At 58.1% G+C, this 25,510-nt stretch overlaps 8 protein-coding genes across 8 annotated transcripts in view; 4 read left to right on the top strand and 4 right to left on the bottom strand.

Moving 5' to 3' along the window:
• Nucleotides 1–624, bottom strand: part of PTSG_06006 (uncharacterized protein) — a gene marked incomplete at its 5' end in the record, with an annotated part of 4,770 nt that extends 4,146 nt beyond the window's left edge. The window contains one exon of the mRNA XM_004992841.1: nt 197–624. Within this exon, the coding sequence (XP_004992898.1) occupies nt 197–624 (428 nt within the window). The remainder of the gene's footprint in view (nt 1–196) is intronic.
• A 193-nt stretch (nt 625–817) lies between these two features.
• On the top strand, nt 818–4,711 carry PTSG_06005 (ectonucleoside triphosphate diphosphohydrolase 5). Its single transcript, XM_004992840.1, has 7 exons — nt 818–893; nt 1,157–1,563; nt 1,769–1,895; nt 2,191–2,639; nt 2,898–3,076; nt 3,404–3,630; nt 3,929–4,711. The coding sequence occupies exons 2-7, from the start codon at nt 1,288–1,290 to the stop codon at nt 4,240–4,242; spliced, it is 1,572 nt and encodes a 523-aa protein (XP_004992897.1). The 5' UTR covers nt 818–893; nt 1,157–1,287; the 3' UTR covers nt 4,243–4,711.
• Nucleotides 4,712–4,772: 61 nt separating this feature from the next.
• Nucleotides 4,773–7,607, bottom strand: PTSG_06004 (uncharacterized protein). Its single transcript, XM_004992839.1, has 2 exons — nt 7,182–7,607; nt 4,773–6,990 (listed from the first exon to the last, which is right to left on the bottom strand). The coding sequence occupies exons 1-2, from the start codon at nt 7,552–7,554 to the stop codon at nt 4,823–4,825; spliced, it is 2,541 nt and encodes an 846-aa protein (XP_004992896.1). The 5' UTR covers nt 7,555–7,607; the 3' UTR covers nt 4,773–4,822.
• Nucleotide 7,608: 1 nt separating this feature from the next.
• PTSG_06003 (uncharacterized protein) lies at nt 7,609–10,634 on the top strand (the record flags this gene model as incomplete). The annotated part of the gene is made up of 11 exons (XM_004992838.1): nt 7,609–7,762; nt 7,959–8,057; nt 8,199–8,360; nt 8,464–8,673; nt 8,793–8,966; nt 9,095–9,184; nt 9,309–9,395; nt 9,599–9,688; nt 9,842–10,051; nt 10,186–10,275; nt 10,558–10,634. Exons 1-11 carry the CDS (start codon nt 7,687–7,689, stop codon nt 10,632–10,634), a joined length of 1,365 nt encoding a protein of 454 aa, XP_004992895.1. The 5' UTR covers nt 7,609–7,686.
• A 349-nt stretch (nt 10,635–10,983) lies between these two features.
• On the top strand, nt 10,984–16,082 carry PTSG_12379 (uncharacterized protein; the record flags this gene model as incomplete). The annotated part of the gene is made up of 10 exons (XM_004992837.1): nt 10,984–11,068; nt 11,202–11,369; nt 11,479–11,652; nt 11,839–12,203; nt 12,404–12,556; nt 12,770–13,960; nt 13,982–14,887; nt 15,110–15,175; nt 15,299–15,359; nt 15,598–16,082. The coding sequence occupies 10 exons, from the start codon at nt 10,984–10,986 to the stop codon at nt 16,080–16,082; spliced, it is 3,654 nt and encodes a 1,217-aa protein (XP_004992894.1).
• Nucleotides 16,083–16,780: 698 nt separating this feature from the next.
• Nucleotides 16,781–20,080, bottom strand: PTSG_06000 (uncharacterized protein; the record flags this gene model as incomplete). Its single annotated transcript, XM_004992836.1, has 1 exon — nt 16,781–20,080. The coding sequence occupies one exon, from the start codon at nt 20,078–20,080 to the stop codon at nt 16,781–16,783; it is 3,300 nt and encodes a 1,099-aa protein (XP_004992893.1).
• A 387-nt stretch (nt 20,081–20,467) lies between these two features.
• PTSG_05999 (uncharacterized protein) lies at nt 20,468–22,786 on the top strand. The gene is made up of 2 exons (XM_004992835.1): nt 20,468–20,836; nt 21,022–22,786. Exons 1-2 carry the CDS (start codon nt 20,608–20,610, stop codon nt 22,446–22,448), a joined length of 1,656 nt encoding a protein of 551 aa, XP_004992892.1. The 5' UTR covers nt 20,468–20,607; the 3' UTR covers nt 22,449–22,786.
• A 71-nt stretch (nt 22,787–22,857) lies between these two features.
• The window catches only part of PTSG_12378 (uncharacterized protein), a gene marked incomplete at both ends in the record, with an annotated part of 4,098 nt that continues 1,445 nt past the window's right edge, over nt 22,858–25,510 (bottom strand). The window contains 8 exons of the mRNA XM_004992834.1: nt 22,858–23,073; nt 23,270–23,396; nt 23,587–23,650; nt 24,060–24,138; nt 24,411–24,490; nt 24,711–24,786; nt 25,002–25,097; nt 25,292–25,378. Of these exons, the coding sequence (XP_004992891.1) occupies nt 22,858–23,073; nt 23,270–23,396; nt 23,587–23,650; nt 24,060–24,138; nt 24,411–24,490; nt 24,711–24,786; nt 25,002–25,097; nt 25,292–25,378 (825 nt within the window). The remainder of the gene's footprint in view (nt 23,074–23,269; nt 23,397–23,586; nt 23,651–24,059; nt 24,139–24,410; nt 24,491–24,710; nt 24,787–25,001; nt 25,098–25,291; nt 25,379–25,510) is intronic.

Here is a 25,510-nt window from a genome sequence, read left to right as displayed (position 1 = left end):
GTTGTTGTTGTTGGTGTGCATGTTCTCGTCTTAGTGTTGTTGTTGTTGTTGTTGTTGTTGTTGTTGTTGTTGTTGTTGTTGTTGTTGTTGTTGTTGTTGTTGTTGTTGTTGTTGTTGTTGTTGATGATGATGATGTTGTTGTTGTTGTTGTTGTTGTTGTTGTTGTTGTTGTTGTTGTTGTACTTCTGTGTCCGACTCCCATTCGGAGGAGCTTGGCTCGATGATGCGGGGCACGGCAGGCTGATGTGGTTGTTGTTGTTGTTGTTGTTGCTGTTGTTGCTGCTGCTGTTGTGGTTGTTGCTGCTGATCGGACGCGTTGTCCACAGCGCTCGTGTCTTGTGTCTCGCCTTCCAACCGCGCTGCAAGGCCGTCAAGCTCCGCATGCGCGGTATCGAGCTTGTTCAGCTTGTCCTCAAACCCAGGAGCGTCCGCGACCAGCTGGTCGAATGCCTCCTCAGACAGTTCATCCAGCTCATCGTAGAAGGCGTGCGACTCCTCCAGCGCAGCAGACACGGTTGGATACAGCGTGTTCGCATCATAGGTCTCAAGCGACAGCTTCTGCAGCCTCAACAGTTTTTCCAGCACCTCATCCAGTCGCCCCACCAACCACGCATGCTCGCTCATGGTGTTCCGGACACGCGAGTGGGAGTGGGGGAGAGGGGGAGAGGAGGAGAGTGGGTTCTGGGTGACAGACAAGGATGCAAGCGGAAGCGATGTGCGTTGAGATGTGAAGCGCAAGCAGTTTCCGTTTTTTCTTGTCGTTGGCGGCAGGCGAAGTTTGGAACTTTTGCTGGTGTCATCAACAATTATCCGCAGTCCACAACCGAACGCGTGTGTGAGGGGAAAGGCGGGTGTGGCGTGGTTGTTCATTCAAGAAGCAACCAAGCAGAGCGGTTCGTGCAGGTGTTGGTTGATGTGTGAGATGACATGATTTGAATGCGGTGTTGAGCATGTCACCCCGTATGTACGTGTGAGTGTGTGTGTGAGTGTGTGTGTGTGTGTGTTTGTGTGATCACACCCATGATCACATCTTCTTCCTTCTGCTGGGTTTCGCTGTGCTTTTTTGTTTCCCTGCTCCTTGCTTGCTGCGTCGTCCTCAACTCACACATCACTTGATCGTTGCTTTGCTTCTGTACATGTGTGCATGTTGGCGCAGTTCGTCAGTGTGTTCAACCTCCATCGCCGCTTGTCGTCAGCCACAGCCACGACCGCGTCACCGCGGGCTGCTCGTCCTCCTGCTGCCTCTCCTTCTTGTCCTTGTTGCTGCTTGTGGTGCCATCGCTTTGTATGAAGGCATCCCGCATCGTGTCCACGTCTCAGTGCCAGAGCCCTGACGTCGACCTCGCCCAAGCCCATTCCCACGTTGCCCCTATCAAGAGCAACGCAAAGCGCTCCGCCACGGCATCTGCTCCAGCACAGTCCACAACAACGGCCATCACAAGCCCCAGGCGCAGGATTTCTGCGACTGCAACCGCAACTTCTGCTGTTCCCCGCGCATCCACAGACACCGACACCATGCCGCCCTCCAAGTTTCAAAAGTACAACATCGCCGGCTCTTCAAAGGTGCGTGTGTGTGTGTGTGTGTCGGGGGTGTCTGCGGTTGCACTTGCACTGAAGGCTTTTCGGTCTGTCTTTGTTTTTCTTCCATCCACCCATGCTTCACGTGGAACCAAACCGCTTTCCGTGCATGCACCCAATCTACGCCCGCCCCTTCATCCTTTCCTCACACCCCTCTTGCAACCCACACCTCCGTCATAAACGCCTGCAGTCGATCTTCCCGCTGCGCATTCTCGGCGCGATTGTGCTGATTGTGCTGCTGGTGTATCTTCTTGAAGAGTCGCGCTTCACCGCCCCCTCGGACTACTACGGCATCATGATGGACGCCGGCAGCACAGGTCAGTGGTCTGCGTGCGTGCATGTGCGTGTGTGTCTGTGTCTGTTTGTGCGTATGTACAAACGTGTATTGCTTGCTCGTGCATGTGCGTGTGAGTGTGTCTGTGTCTGTGTCTGTTTGTACGTATGTACAAATGTGTATTGCTTGCTCGTGCGTGCGTACATGCCTGCACTGGAACGTCATGTGAGTGGATCTTTTCAAGTAGTTGCTTGCTTGCTCTTCAACAAACAAACAAACAACCTCACCCGCACCTCTTTCTCCCTCCTCCACCCTTCTTGCTCTCGTCTCCAATCCAGGATCGCGCATCCACGTGTTCCATTTCGAGTCAAACGACCCCAGCTCCGGACACATGGTCCTCAAGTCCGAGGTCTTCCACGCCCTCAAGCCGGGCCTGAGCAGTTTCGCAGACGACCCGCGTGCGGGCGCGCAGTCGCTGGTGCCGCTGCTGGAGCTCGCCATGTCCACTGTCCCCGAGCAGGCACGCGCCATCACGCCCATCAACCTCAAGGCAACGGCGGGCCTGCGCCTCCTGCGCCCGGAACAGTCCAAGGCGCTACTGATGGAGGTGGAGACGCTGCTGCAGTCATATCCATTCCTGTACGACCCGGAGGACGCGGTGGAGATTATGAGCGGCCTGGACGAGGGCATGTTCGCGTGGGTGACAGTCAACTACCTGCTGGAGAGCATTGCGCTCGATGCCCAGCACACGTGCGTCGTCCTCGACCTCGGCGGCGGATCAACACAGGTGGGCGTTGGTTGTTTTGTGCATTTGTGCTTGGTTGTGTGCTTGTGTGTGTGTGTGTGTGTGTGTGTGTCTGTCTGTCTGTCTCTGTCTGTCTGTCTGTCTGTCTGTGTGTGTGTGTGTGTCTGTCTATGTCTGTCTTTGCCTCTGTGTGTGTATGCCTACTAAACGTCACCACACAAAACCCTTGTCCCATTCTACCTCCCCTACCTCTTACCCTCCTCACCTCTTCCTCACCTCCTTTTATCGTCATGGCTGCAGATTGCGCTTGCGTCGCCCGAGGCCTCGCCCGAGCTGCGCAAGTCCACGACAATGGGGGCGGAGCACCACATGTTCCTGTACTCGCATCTCGGCTACGGCCTCATGGCGGGACGCGGACAGATGTTCGGGTTTGAGTTCAAGGAAGGCGACACGCACGTCACGGGCACATCAACCATCCAGTGCGTTTCGTTTCGTGGGGCTGTTGTTTTGCAGGTGTTTGGGTTGTGTGAATGTGTCGTGTGTGTGTGTGTGTGTGTGTGTGTGTGTGTGTGTGTGTGTGTGTGTGTGTGTGTGTGGGTGGGTGTGGTGTGTGGTGTGTGGGTGTGGTGTGTGGTGTGTGTGTGCATGTGTGTGTGTCGTGTGTGTGTGTGTGTGCGTGTGTGTGTACCACCTTCTCCTCACAAGCCGCTGCGCCGTTCATACCATCCGTTTCACCCTCCTCACCTCTGCCCCTCCCTCCCCCCCAACGCACACACGCACGTCTCATTACGCCTTGTCCGCGCCAGGTCGCCGTGCATCCCCCACGACGAGACGCTCGTGTACACGTACAACGACCGCAAATACCGCGTGACCGGTGCCACCTCCGTGTCAGCCGGCGACTGCATGCAGCGGGCGCGCCACGTCATTGCGGATCCAAACGGATCATTTGTCCGCGCGCCGCAGCAGCCGCCAATTTCAAAACACCAGCCCATCTTTGCCATGTCGTACTACTTTGATCGCGCACAGGACGTTGGTGAGTGGCGCTGCAGAAAGCGTGTGTGTATCTGTATTTGCGTTGTGTTGTGTCGTGTCGTGTCGTGTCGTGTCGTGTGTGTGGTGTTGTGTGGTGTGTGTGTGTGTGTGTGTTGTGCTGTGTTGTGTGTATGTTGTTGTGTGTGTGCGTGTCTTTATTAGTGTTGTGTTGTGGTGTTGTGTTGTTTCATGGCCCTTCTTCCTCCTTTCGTTTTGCCCTTCTCACCCCCATCCCCCTTTCACTCACTCCCTCACCCACTCATTCTCACTCATTCATTCACCCCTCCCTTCCCAAACAGGCATCTTGGGCCCCGATGCTGAGCAGGGCTCGCTGTCCATCCAGCACTACAAGGACGTTGCCGAGCGCGTGTGCGGCATGTCCACGTCGGAACTCCGGTCCACCTTCCCCAACGTCAGCAGCGAAGACGCCCCCTACCTGTGCACGGACCTGTGCTTCATCAGCGCGCTGCTTGAGCACGGCTTTGGCATCCACGACGAGCAGCGCATCATCCTTGCGCGCAAGCTGTTCTACAACGGCGCGGCAATTGAGACGCAGTGGCCGCTCGGCGCCGGCCTGGAGGAGCTGTTTGAAGAACTCGAGAAGCTCAGGTGATGGCACGGGATGGGATGTGTCGAGGTTGGTGCTCGTGTTGTGTGGTGTCAGTGTTGATGGTGTTTGTAGTGGGCGAATGGGTTGATGTGTCGAGTGGGATCGCTTACGGCCTGGTGTTGGGTCACCCGTGTGGAGAATTGGGGATTTTAGGCAGACGTCCCGTGCTGATATTGTGAACGTGTGACAACGCTTTGAGCGCGTGCAATTGTGTGTGTGTGTTGTGTCTCTGTGTGAGTGTGTGTGTGTGTGCGTTTTCTTTTCCTTGAATTTTCAACGGCTGGCTGTGGTTGGTTGCTGTGCCAGTTCATGTTCCCCCTTCCGTTCCCCCCTCCCCCCAAACTACAACGCCACGTCGCTGGGTTGGCTGCTCCCACCATGTTGTTCTTCTTCTTTCTTCTTTCTTCTTCTTTTTACATCATGCTGATGACCAAGCGTGAGCGAACGTATAAATCAAAACCAACGACCGAAACAAAAAAAGTCAAAGGCGTGTGTTGCACATCGCACACGTGCGCAGGGCGCCCGCTCACTCCACAAAAGGAAACCCCCCCCCCCACGCACGCACACATGCACATGCACACAGCTAGTGCGGCTGTCCTGACTGCATGTGTGTCGCCGTCCAAAGCCAGCGTGCAACGGCCAGCGCGTTCACATACGCCAGCCGCTGCTGCTGCGTTGAGCGAAGAAACGATAACCGCTCTCCCAATCGTTCAACGCCGTGGCGTGATCGCTGTGACACCAGCGCGTCCACAGTTGACATGGGGGCGCCGTTGCACGCAGTGGGTGTCTTGACACTGCCGTTCGTGCTGCCGTTCACAGCAGAATGGCCGTGTGCGGTCGTGCTTGCAGGCACGCCACGATCATCACCCTCGCCCTCGTCGTCGTCGTCGTCATGTACACCCATGTTGGACGGCATGGCAAGGTCCGAGCTCTCACCGCCACCGTTCGCGTTGTCACCATCATCATCACAATCATCATCATTCTCATCATCATCATCATCATCATCACAATCATTATTCTCATCATCATGCTCGTTGTCATCGTCATCATCACGGCTATCATCCATTCGCACGGGGTGCGATTTGTCTGCGTCGCGGCCACCACGTGTCCCAGTGCCATTGCAATTGCTGTTGCGACTGCTGTTTGCACTCGTGCCGCCCACCGTGATGGTCGAATCTCCACCGCCGTGCTGTCCACCTGATGATGATGATGACGACGTTGACGATGATGATGATGCTGATGCTGAGAGGAGCCATGATGCATTTGCTGCGTTGCCCTCCGCCTGCGCCACTGCAGTCATGCACGCGTGTGCCAGCGATCCAGCCCACGCCACCACGTCACCAAGCAGCGCCTGTGTTGCCGGCGTTGCAATCGACACCGACAGCGAAGACGATGATGATGGCAAGGAGGTGGATGAGGAGGAGGAGGATGATGACGATGGAGCGTGGTGCGCCTGCTGTTGGACGGGCTGTTGGCCAGGCTGCAGTGTCATCATCGTTCCGCCTGTAGCTGTGGCCATAATGGCTGGTGCAGTGGCTTCTGTGGCCCCAGCTGCTGTCACCATTGCCGCTGTTGTCGCTGCTGTTGTTGTTGTTGTTGTTGTTGTTGTTGTTGCTGTTGTTGTTGCGTGTGTCTTGAGGGCGGGCACGAGTGGAACAGCCGTGGTGTGCACGCCATACACGTGTGCGTCTGCCGCCGCTGCCGCGTGACCTGTGATGACGGGGAACTTTGGTGGCGGAGACGACAGCATGGCGGCCACGCGCTGCGAGCACGGCAGCGACCGCGACTGCACAGGTGACGATGATGACCCGTTCAAGTGCGGCGCCTGCGACGCTGACTCACCTTCACCATCACCATCATCACAATCACGGCCATTGTCACAACCACCACCATCACCTTGTTCTTGTTTGTGCTGGTGTTGAAGATTGCTGCCCTGTGTGACGTGTGATGCTTGCGCGTGAACGGCGTTGCTGTGGCTGTGGTCGTGGCGATCAGTTGCGTTGACGCCCTTCGCTGATGTCTTCTTCTTCTTCTTGGCGTGTGCAACGCGTGCTGGTGATGCTGCTGATGATGAGGAGGATGACAGCATCGACGAGGATGATGATGAGGTGGTGGTTGCAGTCGTGTCGTTCACAGACGCGTTGCACGCTGCCGCTTCCAATATGTGTGCAAACACGCGCGCACGAGACGAGAGCACGTGCGCTGCGAGCGGACAGCCGTGATTCTTGGCCGCTTTTGCAGCGGCAACGAGCCGGTGGATGCGTGCCCGCAGCTGCTGCAGGCCGCGACCACATGCGGCGTGGTGCAGCACCCGCTCAACCAGCGCCCGGTGCCGGGATGACGCCAGCACACCTGCTCCCTCCAAATTGACAACGGCGACTACCAGTGCATCTGTCGTGCTCAAGGCACCGCCCTCTGGTTCCTGCAGCTGTTCTTCCCCGCGGTGCATGGCCCAGCGTACAGCAACCATGCGACGCTCTGCATCGCGCGCGCTGTGTTGGTGTTGCGCATCGTGCTGAATGTCGCCACCACTGCGCTTTGCGCGCTTGGTTTGGGGCTCGCTCGTTGCTGCGTCCTGCTGTTGCTTTGCTTGCTGTTGCTTTGCTTGCTGTGCCAGGGCAAAGAGGCGGCGGAGCTCTTGGCGCTTCTGCTTCAGATATGCAGATCCAAACCAGCGTCTCTGCAGCACAAACGCGTCCTCCTCGCAATGAACATGCGCGCCCGTCAGCCCAAGCTTCCGCTCAACCCAGTCTGCCCAAGCAAACGGTCAGTGATGCGTGCATACACAGTGATGCGTGACAGGGTGAGCAATGAAAGCGACATTGAAGGCAGCAAAAGGCAAGCAGCAGCACAGCAAGGCATAGCGCAATATGAGGTGACATGAGGAGCACAACCCTGAGTGCTTGCATTTCCCCCCCCCTCCTTTCAAGCTTCACACGCACCAGGAAGGAGAAGCATGCCGCATGCGCTACACGTGTTCAAGGACGGCTGTAGCTGTTCTTTCTGCTGCTGCTTCAGTTGCTTCTGTTGTTGCTTCCATGACGGTGTGTGGCAGACAGGGCACACAACGACACCTGCCGCACACTGCGGACAATGGAATCGAACGATAGCAGCGGAAGGCCAGAAGGCAACGCTGCCACCGGGAACTGTGGTACCAAGAGCCCACGCGCTTGAGGGCACATCCTCACGTGTCACACGTTCCTCTGCAAAGCAAGGGCATGGGACAACAGCAGCAGCAGCGTCGTCCTTGTATTGCTGCTTGTTGTGCTTGTTGCACTCAACGCACTCGATCATCTTGGCGGTCGTTGGCGCCATGGCCTTGTTGTAGCACAACGGTGCGGAATATGCTGACAATAGGCCAAATACATGTCAGCCCAAGTGGGGAAAGTGTCCTGCTGTCCGCAGCAAATAACAGGAAAAAGGAAAAGGGGCAGGAAAAGGACAAGGATGCTGCGGATGAGGACCTTGGCGGTGCTGGCGATCGCCCTGTGCATCCATGCGCTCGCGGGACTTCAGTGCGCAGGTGGGTGTTGGTGTTGTTGTACAGTGTGGTTGTGTGGTGTTGTGGAGAGGAGGAAAGCTTGGTGGACGAGTGGATGCCTTGCTGCTGCTGTTGTGGATTGGGGACACCACTAAACACCAAGACACCACCATTCTACCGTTCCACCATTGCATCTCACATCGAGCTTGCACACATGTGACACCTTGCTGGTGTGCAGGCGCCGTGGGCAAGACGTGCAACAACGGAGGAGGAGGACAAGACTGTGCACAAGACGGAAGCGAAGTGTGCCAGCTCGGCTCGTGCATGTGCGCCGCAGGTATGACTGCATTTCGGGGCTGCGACTCGTGCCAGCATGGTTGCGGACAGATTTGGGTGTGGGTGCTGCGTGAGTGAGTGCAGTTTGGTGTCAGTGAGGGTGTAGCGGCTCACTTGCAATGCTGTGTATGTGGCTTTGCAGGGTATGGCTACACGGGTGACGATTGCGTTGAGTGCGGGTTTCAATTCTACAAGTCCTCCGCAGGCAATGAAGCATGCAGTGAGACCATTCGGTGCGACAAGGGCGAACGGTGGTTCAAGCCATCGAACACGGAGGACGCCACATGTCCACCCTGCCCATTGGGTGAGTCATGCAGTGTGCATCACCGCAGCACCTCCTTGTACTGCATGCAGTGAAGAATGCACTGCTTTCATCATCTGCTCACACATCGTCGCGCCATCATCAGGCAAGTATCAGGACAAGACTGGTCACCGCGACACGCAATGCTACGACCCCTCCACGTGCGAAGCTGGGAAGTACGTGACGCAGGAGCCCAACACGAAACAGGACCGGGAGTGTGGCCTGTGCGAACCAGGCAAATACACAGGGGCGCCCAACCAGCCAACCTGCAACGACTGTCCCGGTGGCAAGTACCAGAACGCCGAAGGGCAATCAGGTGCGTGCGTGCGTGTAGCGTCCTTGATCTGTGTGTAGTGTGGGGCATGTGTTGTCTCTGTCCGCTTGTCTTTTCCCTCCGACTGTGCTCACCCCTTCACCATTCACGCCGCCTTGCAGAATGCAAAGACCCGACCGTCTGCATGCCTGGCGAGTACATCATGGCTGATCCAACCGCTACCACGAATCGAATCTGCTTCCATTGCGTGGAGGGCATGTACAGCGATACGACCATGGCAGAGCAATGCAAGACATGCGACAGCGGGAAGTACCAAGACCGTCACGCTCAAACAGGTGAGCTTCAACCGCTGTGGATGCGCCGTGACAGATGTGTCTGATTTTGTGTGTGAGGTGATCTTCGTTTGTATGCTGACACCCACCAACCCACTCACATCTCCCCACGTCTTCCCGTGCATTTCCAGGGTGCAAGAACTGGCGCACCTGTGGCCGGGGAAAGAAGTGGACAGCCGGCTCGACCACCGATGACGCAACATGCTCAAACTGCGGGCCAGGTGTGTGTGTGTGTGTGTGTGCTCGTCCTTCCACGTTCCCTCCTGACATTCGTGTGTTTGATGTCCACCTCTTCTCATTCCTCAACCTCCGCCCTATCTTCTTGGATCGCACCCCTCCTACTAGGCAAGTACCAAGACGAGATCGGCCACCAGGACACGTCGTGCAAGGACTGCCCCACTGGGGAGTTCCAACCTGGCAGCGGCGCCTCAAGTGAGTGCCATCATTGTGTGCGTGTGTGCGTGTGTGCGTGTGTGCGTGTGTTTCATGTGCACATAGCACTCGACTGCTTGCATCTCGTCCTCTCGGCTCTCGCTGTGAGCAAGCGGAACCAGCACCATTCCCTTCTTACTCACATGGTTGTGTCTGCTTTCCTCACACTGTGTCACTACCCAAACTCACAACTTGTCATGTAGGCTGCGAGGTCTGGACGACTTGTGGACAGGGCGAGAAGTGGATATCTGGATCGGCGACAGAGGACGCATCGTGCTTGCCATGCGGATCACGTAAGCGGCAACCCCTGCAACTGCAATGATGAGAACAGAATGGTTATGGCTGCAGCGTTGTGTGGTGGTGCAGTATCATCTTCCCCCTCACACGCCACCTTATCCCTTCCCCCCCCCCCTCTTCTCGCCGACACTGTTCCCCTCACTCTTCAGAGGAGTACCAATCCAAGACCGCCCACCAGGACATGTCGTGTAACGCCTGGACCACGTGCAGCAGCGGCTACTATGTGACCGCCGACCCCACCTCCTCATCCGACAGGACTTGCGACAAGTGTGATGCCGGCACATACGGCGACACCACAAACGCAGACAACTGCAAGAGCTGTGGCCCTGGCAAATACCAAGATGTCTCTGGCCAAACAGGTGAGCTGAACTAACTCAATGCCGATGCAGCGCGTCGCTCATGTCTTGTGTTGCTCGCCTTGTCGTGCGCTTCCCTCATGTCCTCCTCGCCTCATTCCTCCTCTTCTTCCACTTTCTCTTGTATGTCACTCCAGACTGCAAGGACTGGAAAATGTGCAGCCAGGGCGAGAAGTGGACATCGGGATCATCAACAGAGGATGCGACGTGCTCGCCGTGCAGTCCACGTGAGTCGAAGACAGCAACAGGGGTGAACATGGGACACCGTGATCATATAGTGTGCGCGCGCTTGTGCCATGCATGATGTTGGGTTGTGCTGTTGTTGTATTTGTTGGTGAAGCACGCTGTTCTTTGCACAAGCACTTCAACTCACTCACTCACTCACTCACTCACTCACCCACTCACTCACTCACCCACTCACTCCATCCCTCCTCACTAACTCACACGCACACACGCACGCTCAACGTCTTTTCATTCCCACACTGTCACCACACATTCCTATTGTGCAGGCCACTACCAGTCCAAGTCTTCGCACCAGGACACCTCGTGTACCTCGTGGTCCACGTGTGGGCCGGGTATGAGGTGACCATCGAACCGACAGCCAGCAACGACGCTTGTGTGCAGTGTGCGACCATGGGCACTACCAGGATGGCACGAACCAGATGGACTGCAAGCCGTGAGATCCTGGCCAGCACCAAAATAAGCGCCAGCAAACAGAGTGCAAGGCATGTGGTGCAGGCAAATACCAGGGCAGCTCTGGCCAAAAATGTATGCGCAGTGCGTTTGCGTTGTCTTCGTGCACTGTGCTGTTGGCGAGCGTGGGGGTGATGGTGGCACTGCATCTCAGCCCATGCAACCATGGTTCTGCAAGTACAATCACATACACACGCACACTGACAACTTCTCTCACGTGCTTTGGCTGTCCCGTGTCAACTATGTGCACGACAGACTGCATCACATACAGCACGTTCGTCACTGGAACCACGACGGAGGACCGCACGTGTGAACTATGCGAAGCAGGTGGGATGCACCTGTGCTTCTCGTGTCTCTTTGCCACTGTGTTCACGTCTCTGTTGCACCCTTTGCTTGCTTGCTTCTTCCCTTTGCATGCCACTCACGCTAACTCATGCTTCATCTTGTGCATTGCCTGCAGGCAAGTTCCGTGCCGATACCGGCCACAGGCTCACGGAATGCGAGGCGTGTGCCGACGACACGTTTCAATCGGACGAAGGACAAAGCAGCTGCATGGCATGCAATGAGTGCGAACCTGGATACGTTATTGACCAGGATTGCACACCAACAAGCGACCGCACATGCAAAGGTGCTGATGGCGTGTGAAGATACCAACCGCTTGTATGGTGACACCTTCGCTTGCATGCAAGCACGCCGTTCGCTTTCTTCTCACCCAGCCGCCATGTATTTCACTGCAGACATTGCAAAGCCCACCATCGTGCTGCGGCGACCAGACAACAACGAGGAGATTCAAGACACATATGTCGTCGAGGCCACGTTTGCCTTTGATCCCCCGATCTTTACGGCGACAGACACGGCGGCTGGCACCGTGACAAAGACACCACCACCCAACATCGACGACATTGACACGAGTGAGTGCGTGAATGCCATGAACAGATGTGGTGCCCTTCTGGGTCCGGTTGATCACTCGCATCTTGGTTTGCACTGCATCTTGTTGCATGTTGTTCTCACACGGATCTTACCTCACACACACACACACACACAACACACGCACACAAACACACACACACACACACACACAATACACACACACACAGGCACTGTGGGGTCTGACCAGATGCTGACGTACACGGCGACGGATGCGAACATGAACACGGCAACACGCGACATCACCGTGGAAGTCGTGGACACGACCGGGCCCGCCATCACATTTGACCCTGCAGTGCTGCAGCTGGAGGCCGGGGAGGAGGTGATGCGCAGCAACTTCACGGCCGGCGTTTCCATCGTGGACCGCGTGGACGGAACACTCGGCATCGACCTGCTGGAGTACGATGCCAGCGACGTGGACGTGAACACGCTGGGCATGTACGAGGTGGTGTACACGCTGTCTGCATCCGACTCGAACGACAACGAGGCGCCGCCCACCACACGCACAGCAGCCGTCGTGGACACCCTTCCACCGGTGTGTGTGTGTGTGTGTGTGCGTGTATGTGTGTGTGTACATGAGTGTGTTTGTGTTGTGTGCTTGCCTACCTTCGTGGACACTCACTTACCTCCTTGCCTCCGAGTCTCTTTGCCTCCGTTTCTCCTTGCCTCCCATTTAACTCTTGTATCTGTTCACTTCCTCACCAATCCCTGTCACACATTGCCGACCAATCACAGGTCATCACCATTGGTTTTGGCGACCGCGAAGTGTTGGAACACAACGTGGTCATCCACGAGGCGGCAACAGAGTTTATCTTCCCGAGCCAGTCTGCATTTGATACATTCGACACCGCTGTCAACGGCGGTGACGTGCGACGCAACGAAGAGTCGGTGCGTTGTCGCTCTTTTCCTGTATCTTTCTTGTCGCTGTTGTGTCTTGACCACGTCATGCATCATTCCATCGCTTCCATTTCTCCCACTTCTCACTCCCCGTCTCACACACCCTTTTCCCTTTACACTCACATTCCCCCGTCTCACACACCCTTTTCCCCCAACCCCCACACCCACACACATCCCCCCCCACACACACACCCCTGCTTGCAGACCTTCGACTCGGTTGTGGACGACGGCACGCAGTTCACGTTCACGTACACGGCGACGGATGCGTCGGACAACACGGCGACGGTGGTGTATGTGATTGAGGTGCGGGACACGATGGCGCCAAGCATCACCATCAATGGCGAGCACAACATCACGCACGAGGCCGGGACGGAATATGTCGATGCAGGAGCAACAGCGACGGACCTGCTGGAGGATGCGATTGGGCGCGGGGTGGAGGTGGTGGTCACCAACAATGTGTTGAGCAAGCCGCCGTCCGTGCCCGCGGTGTTCACGGTGGAGTACGACGCGTGCGACAAGGCCGGCAACTGCGACGCCATCAACCGCACCGTGCACGTGCTGGACCGCACGGCCCCGAGCATCGAGCTCATTGGCGACGCGCTGCTGGTGGTGGAGGCCGGCAGCAACTTCACCGACATCGACCCTGGCGTGACGCTGGCTGATCTGTACTACGACAACGCCGACTTGACGCTGGTGATTGACGATGGAGGGTACGAGGCGGCGCCAACAACGTCGCCTGCAACCTTTACTGTGACATACACGGTGACAGACCCGTCCCGCAACACGGCCAGCGTCACACGCACCATCACCATAATCGACACAACGCCGCCGGACCTGCGCGTCAGCGGGGACCTGAGCGTGACGGTTGGCGACGGCGTGACGTGGGTTGAGCCGGGCATTGCACGTGCATATGACAACATCGATGGTGATGTGCGATCGCGTGTGGTGGCGACGACGCAGCTTGAGGAGGCCGGCGTTGTTGTTCCCACCGTGTGCGCGTATTCGTCTGCGCGCGCGTTTATGCCGCCGCTGTCGCCGCGCGTGTGGTCTTCACCTCGAATGGACGCGGTGGAGTCGAGAGCGCCGAGCGGCACCGTGTACCGCATCAACTACACGGTGGCGGACGCAGCGAGCAACGTGGCGTTTGTGGAGCGCGTGGTGCGGGTTGCAGACCCGACGGCACCCTCGCTGCAGCTGCTTGGGGATCGGGTGCAGGCGCTGGAGTTTGGTGACGATCGCGGCTCATTTGCTGATCCTGGAGCAACAGCTCTCGACGCCCACGACGGCGACCTGAGCGGGGACGTGTGCGTTGGCGTGAGCGTTGTGACGCGCGACGCGAGCGGCGTTGTTGCGCCAGGCGACGTTGACGGTATCGGGGAGGATGCGATTGCACGCGTGCTGCATGCAAGCACGTAGCAAGGCAATGATGAAGCGTTTGATGTTCTTGGGCTGGATGCTGCTGTGGCGTCGGCGGAGGTGGGCACCGTGTATGTGCTGCAGTACAGCGTGCACGACCGCGCAGGCAACGCCGCTGTTGGTGTGCAGCGGGCGGTGGTGGTGGTGGACACGACGCCGCCCGACGTGACGCTGTATGGCGCGGAGGAGGTGCACGTGCTGTATGCGACACGGTATGTGGAGGCCGGGTACAGCGCACAGGATGTGCACGACGGCAACGTGACGTCGCAGGTGGTGGTGAGTGGAGCCGATGCGATTGACGTGCACGTGGCGGGGACGTACGAGGTTGAGTACGCGGTGACGGATGCGAACGGCAACACGGGTGTTGCGGTGCGGACGGTGGTGGTTGAGGCGCTGATGCGACCGGAGCGGGCGGACCAGGTGGTGGAGCTGGTGCTTGCAGGCACGGCGGAGTCCATCTTTGGTGGCGACGTGCAGCAGCTGGAGCGCGACCTGGAGGAGGCGCTGAATGTGGACTTTGTGGTGGTGTTTCTCGTCTACGACAAAGCCCTCGGTCGCCCCACCACCGACATCAACACAGTCCCACAGCAACAACAAGGGAGGAGAAGGAGAAGCAGCAGTGGCAGCAGCCGTGATAGCGACAACAACAACAACAACTACAGCGACTCCGACAACGCTTGGATCCGTGGACGGCGTGGGCTGTTGGCGCAGCCATCGACGGTGGTTGAGTTTGGGGTTCGCAACGGCACCAGCTTGGAGTGGGTGCCTGCCGACATCTTGCTTGCTCGGCTTGAAGGGCTCGAAACCCTGGCAGCAGCGCACATCACGTCTGTTGCCGATGCTAAGAAGCGCGGCGGTGGAAGCGATGGTGGTGCTGTTGCAGGCGCCGTCGTTGGCGTGCTGCTGGTGAGTCTGCATGTGTTAGACCAATGCGCGTGTGTTTGTAAGATCAGTGTGTGTGTGTGTGCGTGTGCCAGACCCGCGTGGGCTGTTGCACATCCTTCTTCCTCCCAAGTTTTCTTTTGGTTTGCTAGCTGTCATCCACCACCACTTACGCAGAACCCTGCCCCTGTTGGTTTGCTTGTGTATCTGTGTACGTGTCCACACCGCGGTGTCGTGGCACTGTAGGTCCTGGGGTGCGTGGCTTCTATTGTGTGGCGGCGACGGAAACGGGCTCAGGCAGAGCTTGCCACGGTGCGTCTGCTTGCGTACACGTCCTTTGTTTTGGTGCAAACCAGAGATGACTTCAGATCCGTCCTCTTCTCTCCTCGACTGAACCATCACGTTTGTTTGCTTGATGTTGGCTGACTGTCGCAGGTGAAGAACATCATCAATGCGACCAATCCAACATTCTCTCCGCACAGCGAGGATGCTACTGGTATGTGCAATGAATTGTTGCTGTGCATGCGGTGTTGCAGTTGAAGTGAGGTGTTGGGATGTGTTCCTCTTTGCTGTACGTCATCGGTGTGAAGTGAACGGCAGGGTGAAGTGGTCAAACGTGCGTGCTGTGCACTGCCCAGCATTCGAAGATCACACCGTTGCACTCACTCTCTCACACACACACACACACACACACACACACACACACACACACACACACACACACACACACACAGGTGAACCAGCACAAGTGCAGCACAAGTGGAATCCTTCCTTGTATGATATTGCACCCCCGCGACAACAACATCATCAGCAGCAGCATGAGCAGCAGAGTGCAGTGGACGCTCAGTCCATGGACCACCACAGCGATCCCACGCACGTGTATGCGACGCCGTCGCTGTTGCCAGAGTTGCAACCCAACACACCACACCACTCGCGTGTGCACTCCATGCACGCGTGGTCGGCTGGGCTGTACGACATTGAGGAAGAGGGGTGGGAGGAAGAACATGAAGACAGGGGCACCGAACTGCAAGCAGAAGCAAAGGCTGGCCGCAGTGGCGTTGCTTTGGGCGAGAATGCCGGTGCTCAGCATGAATCACTGTTTGGGCAGCGGTTGCGAGTTGTGAGTGAACAGCAACAGCAGCGCAAGCAATCCCAGCCGACATATGATGTGGTTGAAGCGGTGACGCGGACGTTCACGAAATGCGAAAGCGAAGCCTAGCAACGTACTGGGTGATGTGGTTGTCAAAGGCGAGGCGATGTGTTGACGCCATCACTGCTGTGGTCACACCTGTTCTGCTGGCGTGATTTCATTCACATACCCCGATGCACCACACCACACCTGCTGCACGCTTGCCGTTAATTTTGTTGTTCTTCTGTTGCATTGCTTGAGAGATGCACGACTCTGAGCTGTTATGTCAGTGTGTTCCTCCAACGCGTTCGTTGTATCCTGCACGTGGTCATGTGATGTCGATCTCCTCTTTCGTTACGTTTCCCACCATCCCACCACGTAAAACCACGACATAACCGTTTCATGCACACGTTGTGACGTCTTGTTGTGCTGTTTGGAACTTCATTTCCACCATTATGGGCCGCAATGAATTCCACCATTATGGGCCGCAATGAATGAACCAACATGCATTGCGCAGTGCAAGACACGTACAACGAAAGCAGTCACTGCAGTGAAACGGAGGCGGAAACACAACACCTTACGTCGTCAACCAACCAACCAACCAACCAACCAACCAACCAACCACACACACACAACCCACCACACACAGACACACCACACACAGACACACTCAGACACCTAGACACAACACACACACACACACGACACACACACACACACACACACACACACACACGACACACTCAGACACAACACAGACACACACACACACACACACACAGACATGCTCACTGTGGCGGGATGTTGTTGGCTCGGCGGAGCGCCTCTGCCAAACTCATCATGAAGACCTGCCCGTAGGCGTCCTCAACCATCACCTGGCCCTCCATACCAGGGACCGGTGGTATGAACGGCGGCACGTATGTGCTTGCATCAGTGCCGCCCTCATAGATGCTCGGGGACCACGGCACAAAATCTTGCGCCCCAGTCACACCGTACCCTGCAAACGCATCAAAGTCAAAGTATGGGTCTCTGTTGCCGGCTTGCTGCCGCACCTCCCCCTGCCCCTGCCCGCCCCGGTCCTGGCGGCTCCCGTTTCCGCCGTTTCCGCCGTTTCCGCTGCCCTCGTCGTGCATAAAGTGGCCTGGGTCGGGGAAGAACAGGTCACTCATGCCGAGGTAAGGGTCGTTGACAATGTGGTCGATGTCGTCGTCAACACCGTCATCGCCATTGGCCCAGCGCCGGACGCCCGGTCCGCTCGCCCACAGCGGCTCATCGTCAACACGGCGCATTTCGCGGGAGAGCGTGCCGCAGTGCCCAAACAGGCGTGACACCCCATTTGCCGCGCGCTGGACGGCGTCGCGGGTGACCACGGTCGTGCGTGACCGGTGGCGGTCCGGTGAGCCAACGGCAGCATGCAGCTCCTGCGCTGTCTCGGCACGCAAGATGTGGGTCGTGTACTCTCGCTGGTTGGTCGTGTCGGTGCAGTGCTGCAGAACGACGACAGGCACCCGGGGCAGCGTGCACACAGCGGCGGCATCGAACCTGCACTTGCGCAGCACCAGCGTGTGCACGCCAGCAAATGCTTCAAAGCTGGCAATGTCACAGTCGTGGAGAGCGAGCACGCCCACGTTGTTGGTGGAGGCAATGCGAACACGGCAGCCGTACATGTTGACGGACTGCACGTTGACCATGCTCTTCACCCTGACGTTGCTCTTGTTGATGTCGAGCGATTCAATGGTGGCGAGGTGCACATCGGACGTGCACTTGTTGAAGACAACGCGCTTGCAGTCGGTGATGGTGGCATCTGCGAGCGAGCACTGGCTGATCATAAACTCCTCGTGCCCACAAATGGCCTTGAGCCCCGTCAGCTTTGTGGAGCTGCCACGCACGCGCACCCTCTTCACGCCGCGCAGGTGCTCGATGCTGCACTCGCCACTGCGCCCGCTGGTGGCATCGGCCGACATGTGCAGCTCGTGCAGGCAGGGCGGCGGCGGCGTGCGGACAGCCCCGCGAAAGTTGAACACGTGCACCCGCGTGGTGGTTGGCACGTGCTTGAGCATGGCGAGGTCGGTGATGCAGGTGCCGCGAAAGTGGAGGGCGCTGGCGCGTGCGCCAAGCTGCCGCATGACTTCGGGGTTGGACACGTCCATGTCAAAGAGCATGGCCATGTCGGCGTGCTCAAAGAAGGTGCTCATGTTGCGCAACTTGTTGCATGCATGCAGGCAGAGGAAGCTGAGCCGCAGCGGACGTGGGCAGGTGATGGTGGTGAGGTCCTTGCAGTAGTCGATGCTGAGCGAGCGCAGGTGCTGCAGGTTGGGCAAGTGCACGGACGAGAGGCGCATGCACTTGGTCAGGTCAACGCTGTTGATGCGGGTGGCTGGGACCGAGAGCTCGGTGATGTGACGGCAGCATCTCAGGTCCACGCTGCAAGCGGCCTCCAAGTTGGGCAGGGACACCGCGCGCAGCTCCGTGCACTTGTCCAGCAGCAGCACGTCCATGTGCTTGCTGCCACACACGACCTCTGCAAAGTCGAGGCTGTCTGAGAGGCGCACGGCTGTGGCGCGCGGCAGGGTGAGTGTGCCCGTGACGCCCCTGAGGCGCCAGGTGCGGATGCCATCGCAGTGGAGCATGAGGTTGTGGGTGTGGCCGTTGCACTCCAGCAGCGTGATGTGCGACACGTTGGCCAGCGGTGCGAGGCTGCGCGCGTGCTGAATGTAGTCCAGCACGACATTCTCCGCATCGCCGAGCGGTGAGAGGTCGGTGATGCAGCCCAGGTTGAACAGGTGCACATCTGGCACGCGGCGGATGTCGCGCAGGTCAAAATCGTGCGCGGGCCCACGCGTGCCCTGTAGTGGCTTGAGCGTGACGCTCTTCACGCCCTGGCTGGCAAGCAGCGCGCCAAAGGCCCGCTGGGCCGGGCACAGCTGCAGCTCCACCTTGTCCACGTTTGCCAGCGTCATGCGGTTGAGCGGGGTGTGGGAGGCGATGTTCAGGGCAGACACGTCGCGGACGTTCATGTGCCACCCGTTCGCGTACCGCTCGGTTTCCATGAGCACTTCCAGGCGCTCGCACTTTGACGGGCGCACGAGGTCCTGGAAGCCGTGGAAGGATTGATCAAACGTGTCAAGGAAGTACCCGGCTTGGAACGTGAACGAGGCTGGGCGAGCATGCATGACCACGACTGGCGGCTCCGCTCCCTGCTGTTGTTGTTGTTGTTGTTGTGTTGGCTGCGCCTCTTGGGCACCGTCGTCATCACCATCGTCATCATCATCATCGTCATCAGCACGGTTGTCGTTGCTGTCATCACGATGAACATGGCCAGTGTTGTCGTCTCTGGGTGGCGCGCCCAAAGTTCCCTGGCTGGCGCACATTTCCCAGGCGTCTGTGCTGTTGAGCCCCTGCAGGGTGACGCGGCCCACCACAGCAAACTGGCGCAGCATGTCCTGCGATGTCCATCTGCGGTGCAGGAAGCGGCAGCGGCCGTCCCAGCGGATGCCCATGCGCGAGTACGCCACAAACCGCTCTTCCTCCCATGCTCCGCCGGTGCTGTTGCCGTCGCAGACCTCGCCCCAGTCCAAGTTCAGCGGCGAGGCCCCGTCCAGCCAGTCCAGCGAGGCAAAGCCGAAGAAGGCTTGTTCCAGGCACCACTTGGGGACAGACCACGGGAGCTCCTGGTACAGGGCGCGGCAGGTGAACATGAGGTGCAGGAACGCGCGCAGGCTGTTGACGCTGCGCAGGTCGGTGGGTCCGCTCAGCGGTGCGCGCGTTACTGGCACGCCAACCTGCTTGATCAGCGTGTTGGCCACGTGGGTCCATCCGGCGAGATCAAGCCCACCCATATGCAGCGGCTGGCGCTGCTGCTGCTGCTGCTGCTGCTGCTGCTCTTGTGGCGGCGGCGGTGGCTGTGGGTTGGCTGGCGCGTGGTTTGCGCTGAAGGAAGAGGCAGCGCTGGGGGCAGTACTGGGGGCAGTGGCAGCGCTGGGGGCAGTACTGGGGGCAGTACTGGGGGCAGTGGCAGCGCTGGGGGCGCGATTGGCGATCCTTGGCAGTGCACGAGCGCGGCCGCGTCGACGCCGCTGACGTGTCATGACTGAGGCTGTGTGTGTGTGTGTGTGGATGTAAGAGAGAGTGTGTGAGTGTGTGTGTGTGTGAGTGAGTGAGTGAGTGTGTGTGTGTGTGTGACTGAGAGTGAGAGAGAGTGTGTGAGTGAGTGAGAGTGAGTGTGTGAGTGAGAGTGAGTGTGTGACAGAAGAGAGAGTGTGTGTGAAGTCCTAAAGTCAGTGGCACGTTTGCACACACGATCGCTGCTCATTCAGCTCATCGATACGATACTGCCGCATCACCACCACCATCCTGACTCCCGTCCCAGACACACAACAGTACAGCTTCCGCGCTCACCTTCTTTTGTGTTGAGGTGTGCGCGAGAGCGGTTTGGCGCTGCTGTCAGTTCAGTCTTACCACCACAAACGTGCGGACATGTTTGTGCCAACCAAAACACGGCCGTTTCTGCTGACTTGGCAGTTTTTGCCCACAACCAATACAACCGCAACAAGAACACACGACAACAAGAAGACAACACACCACACGACCGCACCACCTTCCCCCCAACTCCACGATGGCCAGCCTGATTCCGCCGCACATCCAGCTTGTGGATGTGGTGGAAGACCACCACCACGGGGAGGACAGCCTTCCCGACGATGTGAAGCAGGGAGGCCACAAGGTGGTGTACTTTGTGCGCCATGGCCAGAGCGAGGCAAACGTTGCGTCCGACAACAACCACCCAGACTTTCGCGATGCGCCCCTCACCAGGATCGGCCATGAACAGGCCATGGGCTTGCAGTCAGGTGCGTGTGCGTGTGTGTTTGTGGGGCTTGCGTGCGCGTGGCTTGTGCGCATCGACTGTTCTTCATGTGCATTCATGCATCTTGCTTTACTCGCTGGCTCGGTTGTCACCCCCCATGCTTTTTATCTCACCTCAACAACACCGCCACCAACGCCACCACCGACGTTATTCCATGCATGCGCGCAGCTGTGAAGAAGTGGGGCGTGCAGACGGTGTACTGCTCTCCACTGACGCGGGCCATCCAGACGGCGTGCATCGCCTTTGCCGAGGAGAAGTGCCCCATCTACGCCTGGCCCGTCATCACAGAGTTCTACCCAGACATGCCAGAGTGCCAAGGTCGCAACCGGCAGGACCTCAAGTCGTGCCTGATGCTCTCTGCGCTCTCGCGCTTTGACGACGTGCGCCTGGACGGCGTCGCAGACAACTGGTGGCACATTGCCGGCGACCGCGTCGGCCGCCTGCGCACCTTCTTCAACTGGCTCTCCGTGTGCCCGGAGACGCGCATCGCCATCGTCTGCCACTGGGGGTTCATCAACGAGACGCTCAACGTGGAGGCGCGAAGCCCGCTGAGCCTGCAGATCCGCAACTGCTGCTCCATCCGCACCATCTGGAGCACCACGGCGACCCTGCCGTCCCCGACGCTGGCCCACCTCACCATGCGCCGCACCTACGGCGTCGTCGCCCTGCCCTCCTCCGGCGGCGCGTCCCCTCTCGCCCAGCAGCTCTTCACGCAGCTGCAGAACTTTGTGTCGCGGCTCGCAGCCCACCCAAAGCTGTCCAACCTGTCGTGCCTGCGCTACCACCGCCTGCCCTTCATCCACTTGGCCAGCCTGGGCCACATCCCAAACCTGACCCAGGTCTCCCAGGCCAAGGACGTGCTGCGGCGGGAGCTGCGTCGCCGCCCCGCCGCATCGACACATGCAGCAGACGCAGGCACAGAGACAGCCACCACAGCTGGCACCACCGTCAACACGAACACCACCACCACCACAAGCAGCAGCAGCAGCAGTGGTGAGGCTGGCCACGCGCGCGGAGAAGCAAGAGGAGAAGATGTTCACGCCCGCCGCTTCCACCTCATGCAGGGCGACGAAATGCCAGAGTACGTGTGCTCGACAGACGACGAGGACACGGCCGACCGCGTGCGCGTGCTGTATCGGGTGCACAACGACACACTCAGTCGCATCGCTGCTGCCGTGGTCGCCTTTGTGCAGGCCAACGTGGTGGCTGCTGATGGCGATGATGATGATGGGGACAGCCCAGCAGCGCCGCGCAGGAAGGCCGTGGAGAGCGAGCCTGATGACGACTGCGTGGTGGACTGGTGCGCGCGTCACGGCGCATCGCGGCTGGTGGTTGTCGACGACACCGCAGCCAGTGACGATTTTTTCCGGCCGCAGGGCAGCGTCGACCTGTCCATGGTGATGGCGAGCGCACACGATCTGCCACTCGTCAGCACGCTGCTGCATGGCCCGGACACGCCGCAGGAGGTGGAGGCGGCGGCGGGTGTTTCGTTCTCTGCACTCATGGCGGAGATTCTGAAGCATATGGAGTGGGAGCTGTGTCTCGTCTCCCTCACAGGCAACGCCATTCACACCGAGGGCGTCTTTGCCCTCTGATTCTGATGGCGTGATTGTGTGTGATTGTGTGTGTGATGGTGTGATTGTGTGTGTGTGTTTGTGATTGTGTGTGTGCGTGTGTGTGTGATGTGTGATGTGTGATTGTGTGTTTGTGCGTGTGTTTGTGATGTGTGATTGTGATTGTGTGTGTGTGTTTGTTGTTATGCAAGTAGTGTATGCTCCTGTGTTGAATGTGCACGCGTGCAAAGCGTGTGCGACGTTGATTTTGAGTAGATGTTTGGTCCCTTGTTGTTGGTCAACTTCTTGCTTGCTTGCTTGCTGTTTGCGAGCAACGTTTATCTGTTTTTCAACCAAACAACCAAACCCACGAACAGCAACTCAAAGACCCTTTGCACCAACCAAAGAGCACACAACCCAAGCACAACACGCACATGGTGTGTGTGTGTGTTTACAGCGCGTAGAGCTCGGGGGCCCGCGTCTCCATGGCAGAGGCGGTTTGGTCCACCGTCGCCGTCCAGGCGTTGAAGCGGGTGGCCATCGCCTCCACCTGCTGCTGACTCAGCACTCTTGGCTGCACCCACGTGAGCACGGCGACGCTGTCCACCTCATCGAGGGAGCCGCGGACCAGCCCCAGCGACAGCGCCTTCATCACAAGCATCTCAACCTGACATGCGTGCGCGCGCGCGCGCGCGTGTGTGTGTGTGTGTGTGTGCGCGCGCGTGTGTGTGTGTGTGTGTGGGGGGGGGGGGAGCTGGGGTGAGGAACTGAACGAAACAGGGCTCGCACTCAGAGCTACAGATACACAGCACAAATTCAACACAAACACAAACGCACGTGCAACACACGCGCAGCGCCCGCACCTGGTCGACAGGGGTCTTGGTGGCGTCGCCAATGGCGTCAAAGGCGAGACGGCGGTTGTTCGCCGGCGCGCGGAACACCATCTCCATCAGCGCAAGCAGCCGGATCTTCTCTTGCATCACGCTCTCACTGCGACCACGGCCATGCGTGGGCGTGGGTGTGCGTGCGTGCGTGTTTGTGTGTGTGTGTGTGTGTGTGTGTGTGTGTGCGAGCGATGACTAAAGCGAAATGCGTGCATTTCATCAACAAAGCAATGCACAGCAGCCACCACAACCACTTTCACCACCACCACCGCCATCACCCCCCCCCCCCTCCTTACTTGGCCTTGAGGTCTGGGTCGCTGCCCCACTGCGGCTGCAGAAACTCAAACTTGGCAAGGTCACCTGGGGGTGGTGGTGCAATGATGTGGTAGAGATGAGTGACACACAGCACACGCGGTGGAGCGTTCAACTACACGGCACATCAATCACAACGGTGTCTTTCGCCTTCACGGGTTTGAAGACCACACACACACACACACACACACACACACACACACACACACACGTTCAAGTATGACCACCACACTCTCTAGGTAAGGGCTTAACATTTTTAGGGGCCGTAACCACCATTAGCTAGATTGCCCTAATCCCCGTATTCGAACAGGGAGCGCACAAAGTCAGCAGTGCTCATCGCCTACTTCTCTCGTCGTAGTACGACACACACACACACACACACACACACACACACACACACACACAACTCCAAACCCCTCCACGCCGACACGTGCACGCGTGTTCACGTTCAGCGCACCGCTGTTGAAGGCGTAAAGGAGGTCGATGAGCCACTCCTTCGATGTCGAGCGCAGGCTCTCCAGGATCGGGTGGGCAAGCTGTGCACACACACACACACACACACACACACACACACACACACACACACACACACGCACACACACACACACACACGCACACGAATGCACAATGAAAGGGAGGTGATGCATGGCACATGAGAAGTGAAACAGTCATAACGACGATGATGTGGTGGTGGATGAGGAGGAGAAGTGTTCAGACCGGCAAACCAGCAGAAGAAAGAGAGAGAGAGAGAGAGAGAGAGAGAGAGAGAGAGAGAGAGAGAGAGAGAGAGAGAGAGAGAGGTGCGTACCAGCTCGCCAAAGTTGTAGACACCCTTGCCCAAAATGGCGGCGAGGGCGAGATCAAACGCGCGCTGCACCTGCTGCTCAGCTGTTGGTGGTGGCGGTGATGGCAGTGACGGTGATCGTGGCAGCGGTCATGAGCCAATATGTGTGCAGTGTGAAGAGTACAACGTGAGTGCACATGCACGCAGCGGCAACACCGCAGCGAACAGACTGTCGTCTCCCTCCCCTCTTTCTCCTCCAAATTATCCTCCCCCCCCTTCCCTCTTTATGACTCATCGCCCGCCCGCGTGCTCGCGTCATCTCACGTCCGAGCGTGTCGAGCTCAATGCAGCCGAGATAGCGCAGTGCATTCGTGTAAAACTCGTGGTACACGCCCTGGTTCTGTTCGTTGGTATCGGGAGTGGTGAAAGTGGTGCGTGTGGTGAGTGTTGCATGTGGGGAGAGTTACAAGTGGAGGTGGTGTGAGTAGGCAGAGGACAAGTGCCAAGCTGTAGAAGAAAGCAGCCACTCGCCTCGTTTATGTCACCACCACCACCACCACCGCTGCAAGCACCACAGGTACTTTTTCCTCCCCCCTTTCCTCTTCGTCGCCGAACCTTGTAGTACTCTGCGGCGACGCGGTAGAAGTTTGCGTGCATCTCCGTGACGCCGGCCTGCTCCTCGAGCAGCGCCTCTGCCTCCTTCAACTTTGCCTGATCAGGGTGGTGGTGTGGTGAGTGAGTAGGGGTGGGTATGAGGGAGCACAGGGAGGAGAAGCCATGTTGACACACAGACAGGGGCAGACAGACAGACACACAGTCACAGACACACAGACACACAGACACACACAGACATACATGGACATACATGGACAGACAGACACAGACACACAGACACACAGACAGACCTTTGTAACGTCGGTTTGGTTGAGGAGGAGGTGGAGCTCCGCCATGGCCGAGATGATGCACACGCGCGCAAGGGCGTCCCCAGATACCTGATATCACAGCGAAGCAAAGCAAACATCCAGTGTGAGAGTGAAAAAAAAAACGCTTGACAAGGCACATGCTTCATTTCAAACACCCGTTGCACACACACACACACACACACACACACACACACACACACA

This window comes from Salpingoeca rosetta (assembly GCF_000188695.1).
Source record: "Salpingoeca rosetta unplaced genomic scaffold supercont1.15, whole genome shotgun sequence".
Taxonomy (NCBI): domain Eukaryota; class Choanoflagellata; order Craspedida; family Salpingoecidae; genus Salpingoeca; species Salpingoeca rosetta.
This window is presented reverse-complemented; position numbering and strand designations above follow the sequence as displayed.

Excerpts from the sequence above, each read along its gene's own strand:
- PTSG_06005 (XM_004992840.1), top strand. The coding sequence starts at position 1,288 with ATGAAGGCATCCCGCATCGTGTCCACGTCTCAGTGCCAGAGCCCTGAC. Across the intron at positions 2,640-2,897 it reads TCGGCGGCGGATCAACACAG|ATTGCGCTTGCGTCGCCCGA; the intron begins GTGGGCGTTGGT and ends TCATGGCTGCAG. Across the intron at positions 3,631-3,928 it reads TGATCGCGCACAGGACGTTG|GCATCTTGGGCCCCGATGCT; the intron begins GTGAGTGGCGCT and ends CTTCCCAAACAG.
- PTSG_06004 (XM_004992839.1), bottom strand. The coding sequence starts at position 7,554 with ATGGCGCCAACGACCGCCAAGATGATCGAGTGCGTTGAGTGCAACAAG. Across the intron at positions 6,991-7,181 it reads CGGCATGCTTCTCCTTCCTG|ACTGGGTTGAGCGGAAGCTT; the intron begins GTGCGTGTGAAG and ends TTGCTTGGGCAG.
- PTSG_05999 (XM_004992835.1), top strand. The coding sequence starts at position 20,608 with ATGGCCAGCCTGATTCCGCCGCACATCCAGCTTGTGGATGTGGTGGAA. Across the intron at positions 20,837-21,021 it reads GGCCATGGGCTTGCAGTCAG|CTGTGAAGAAGTGGGGCGTG; the intron begins GTGCGTGTGCGT and ends GCATGCGCGCAG.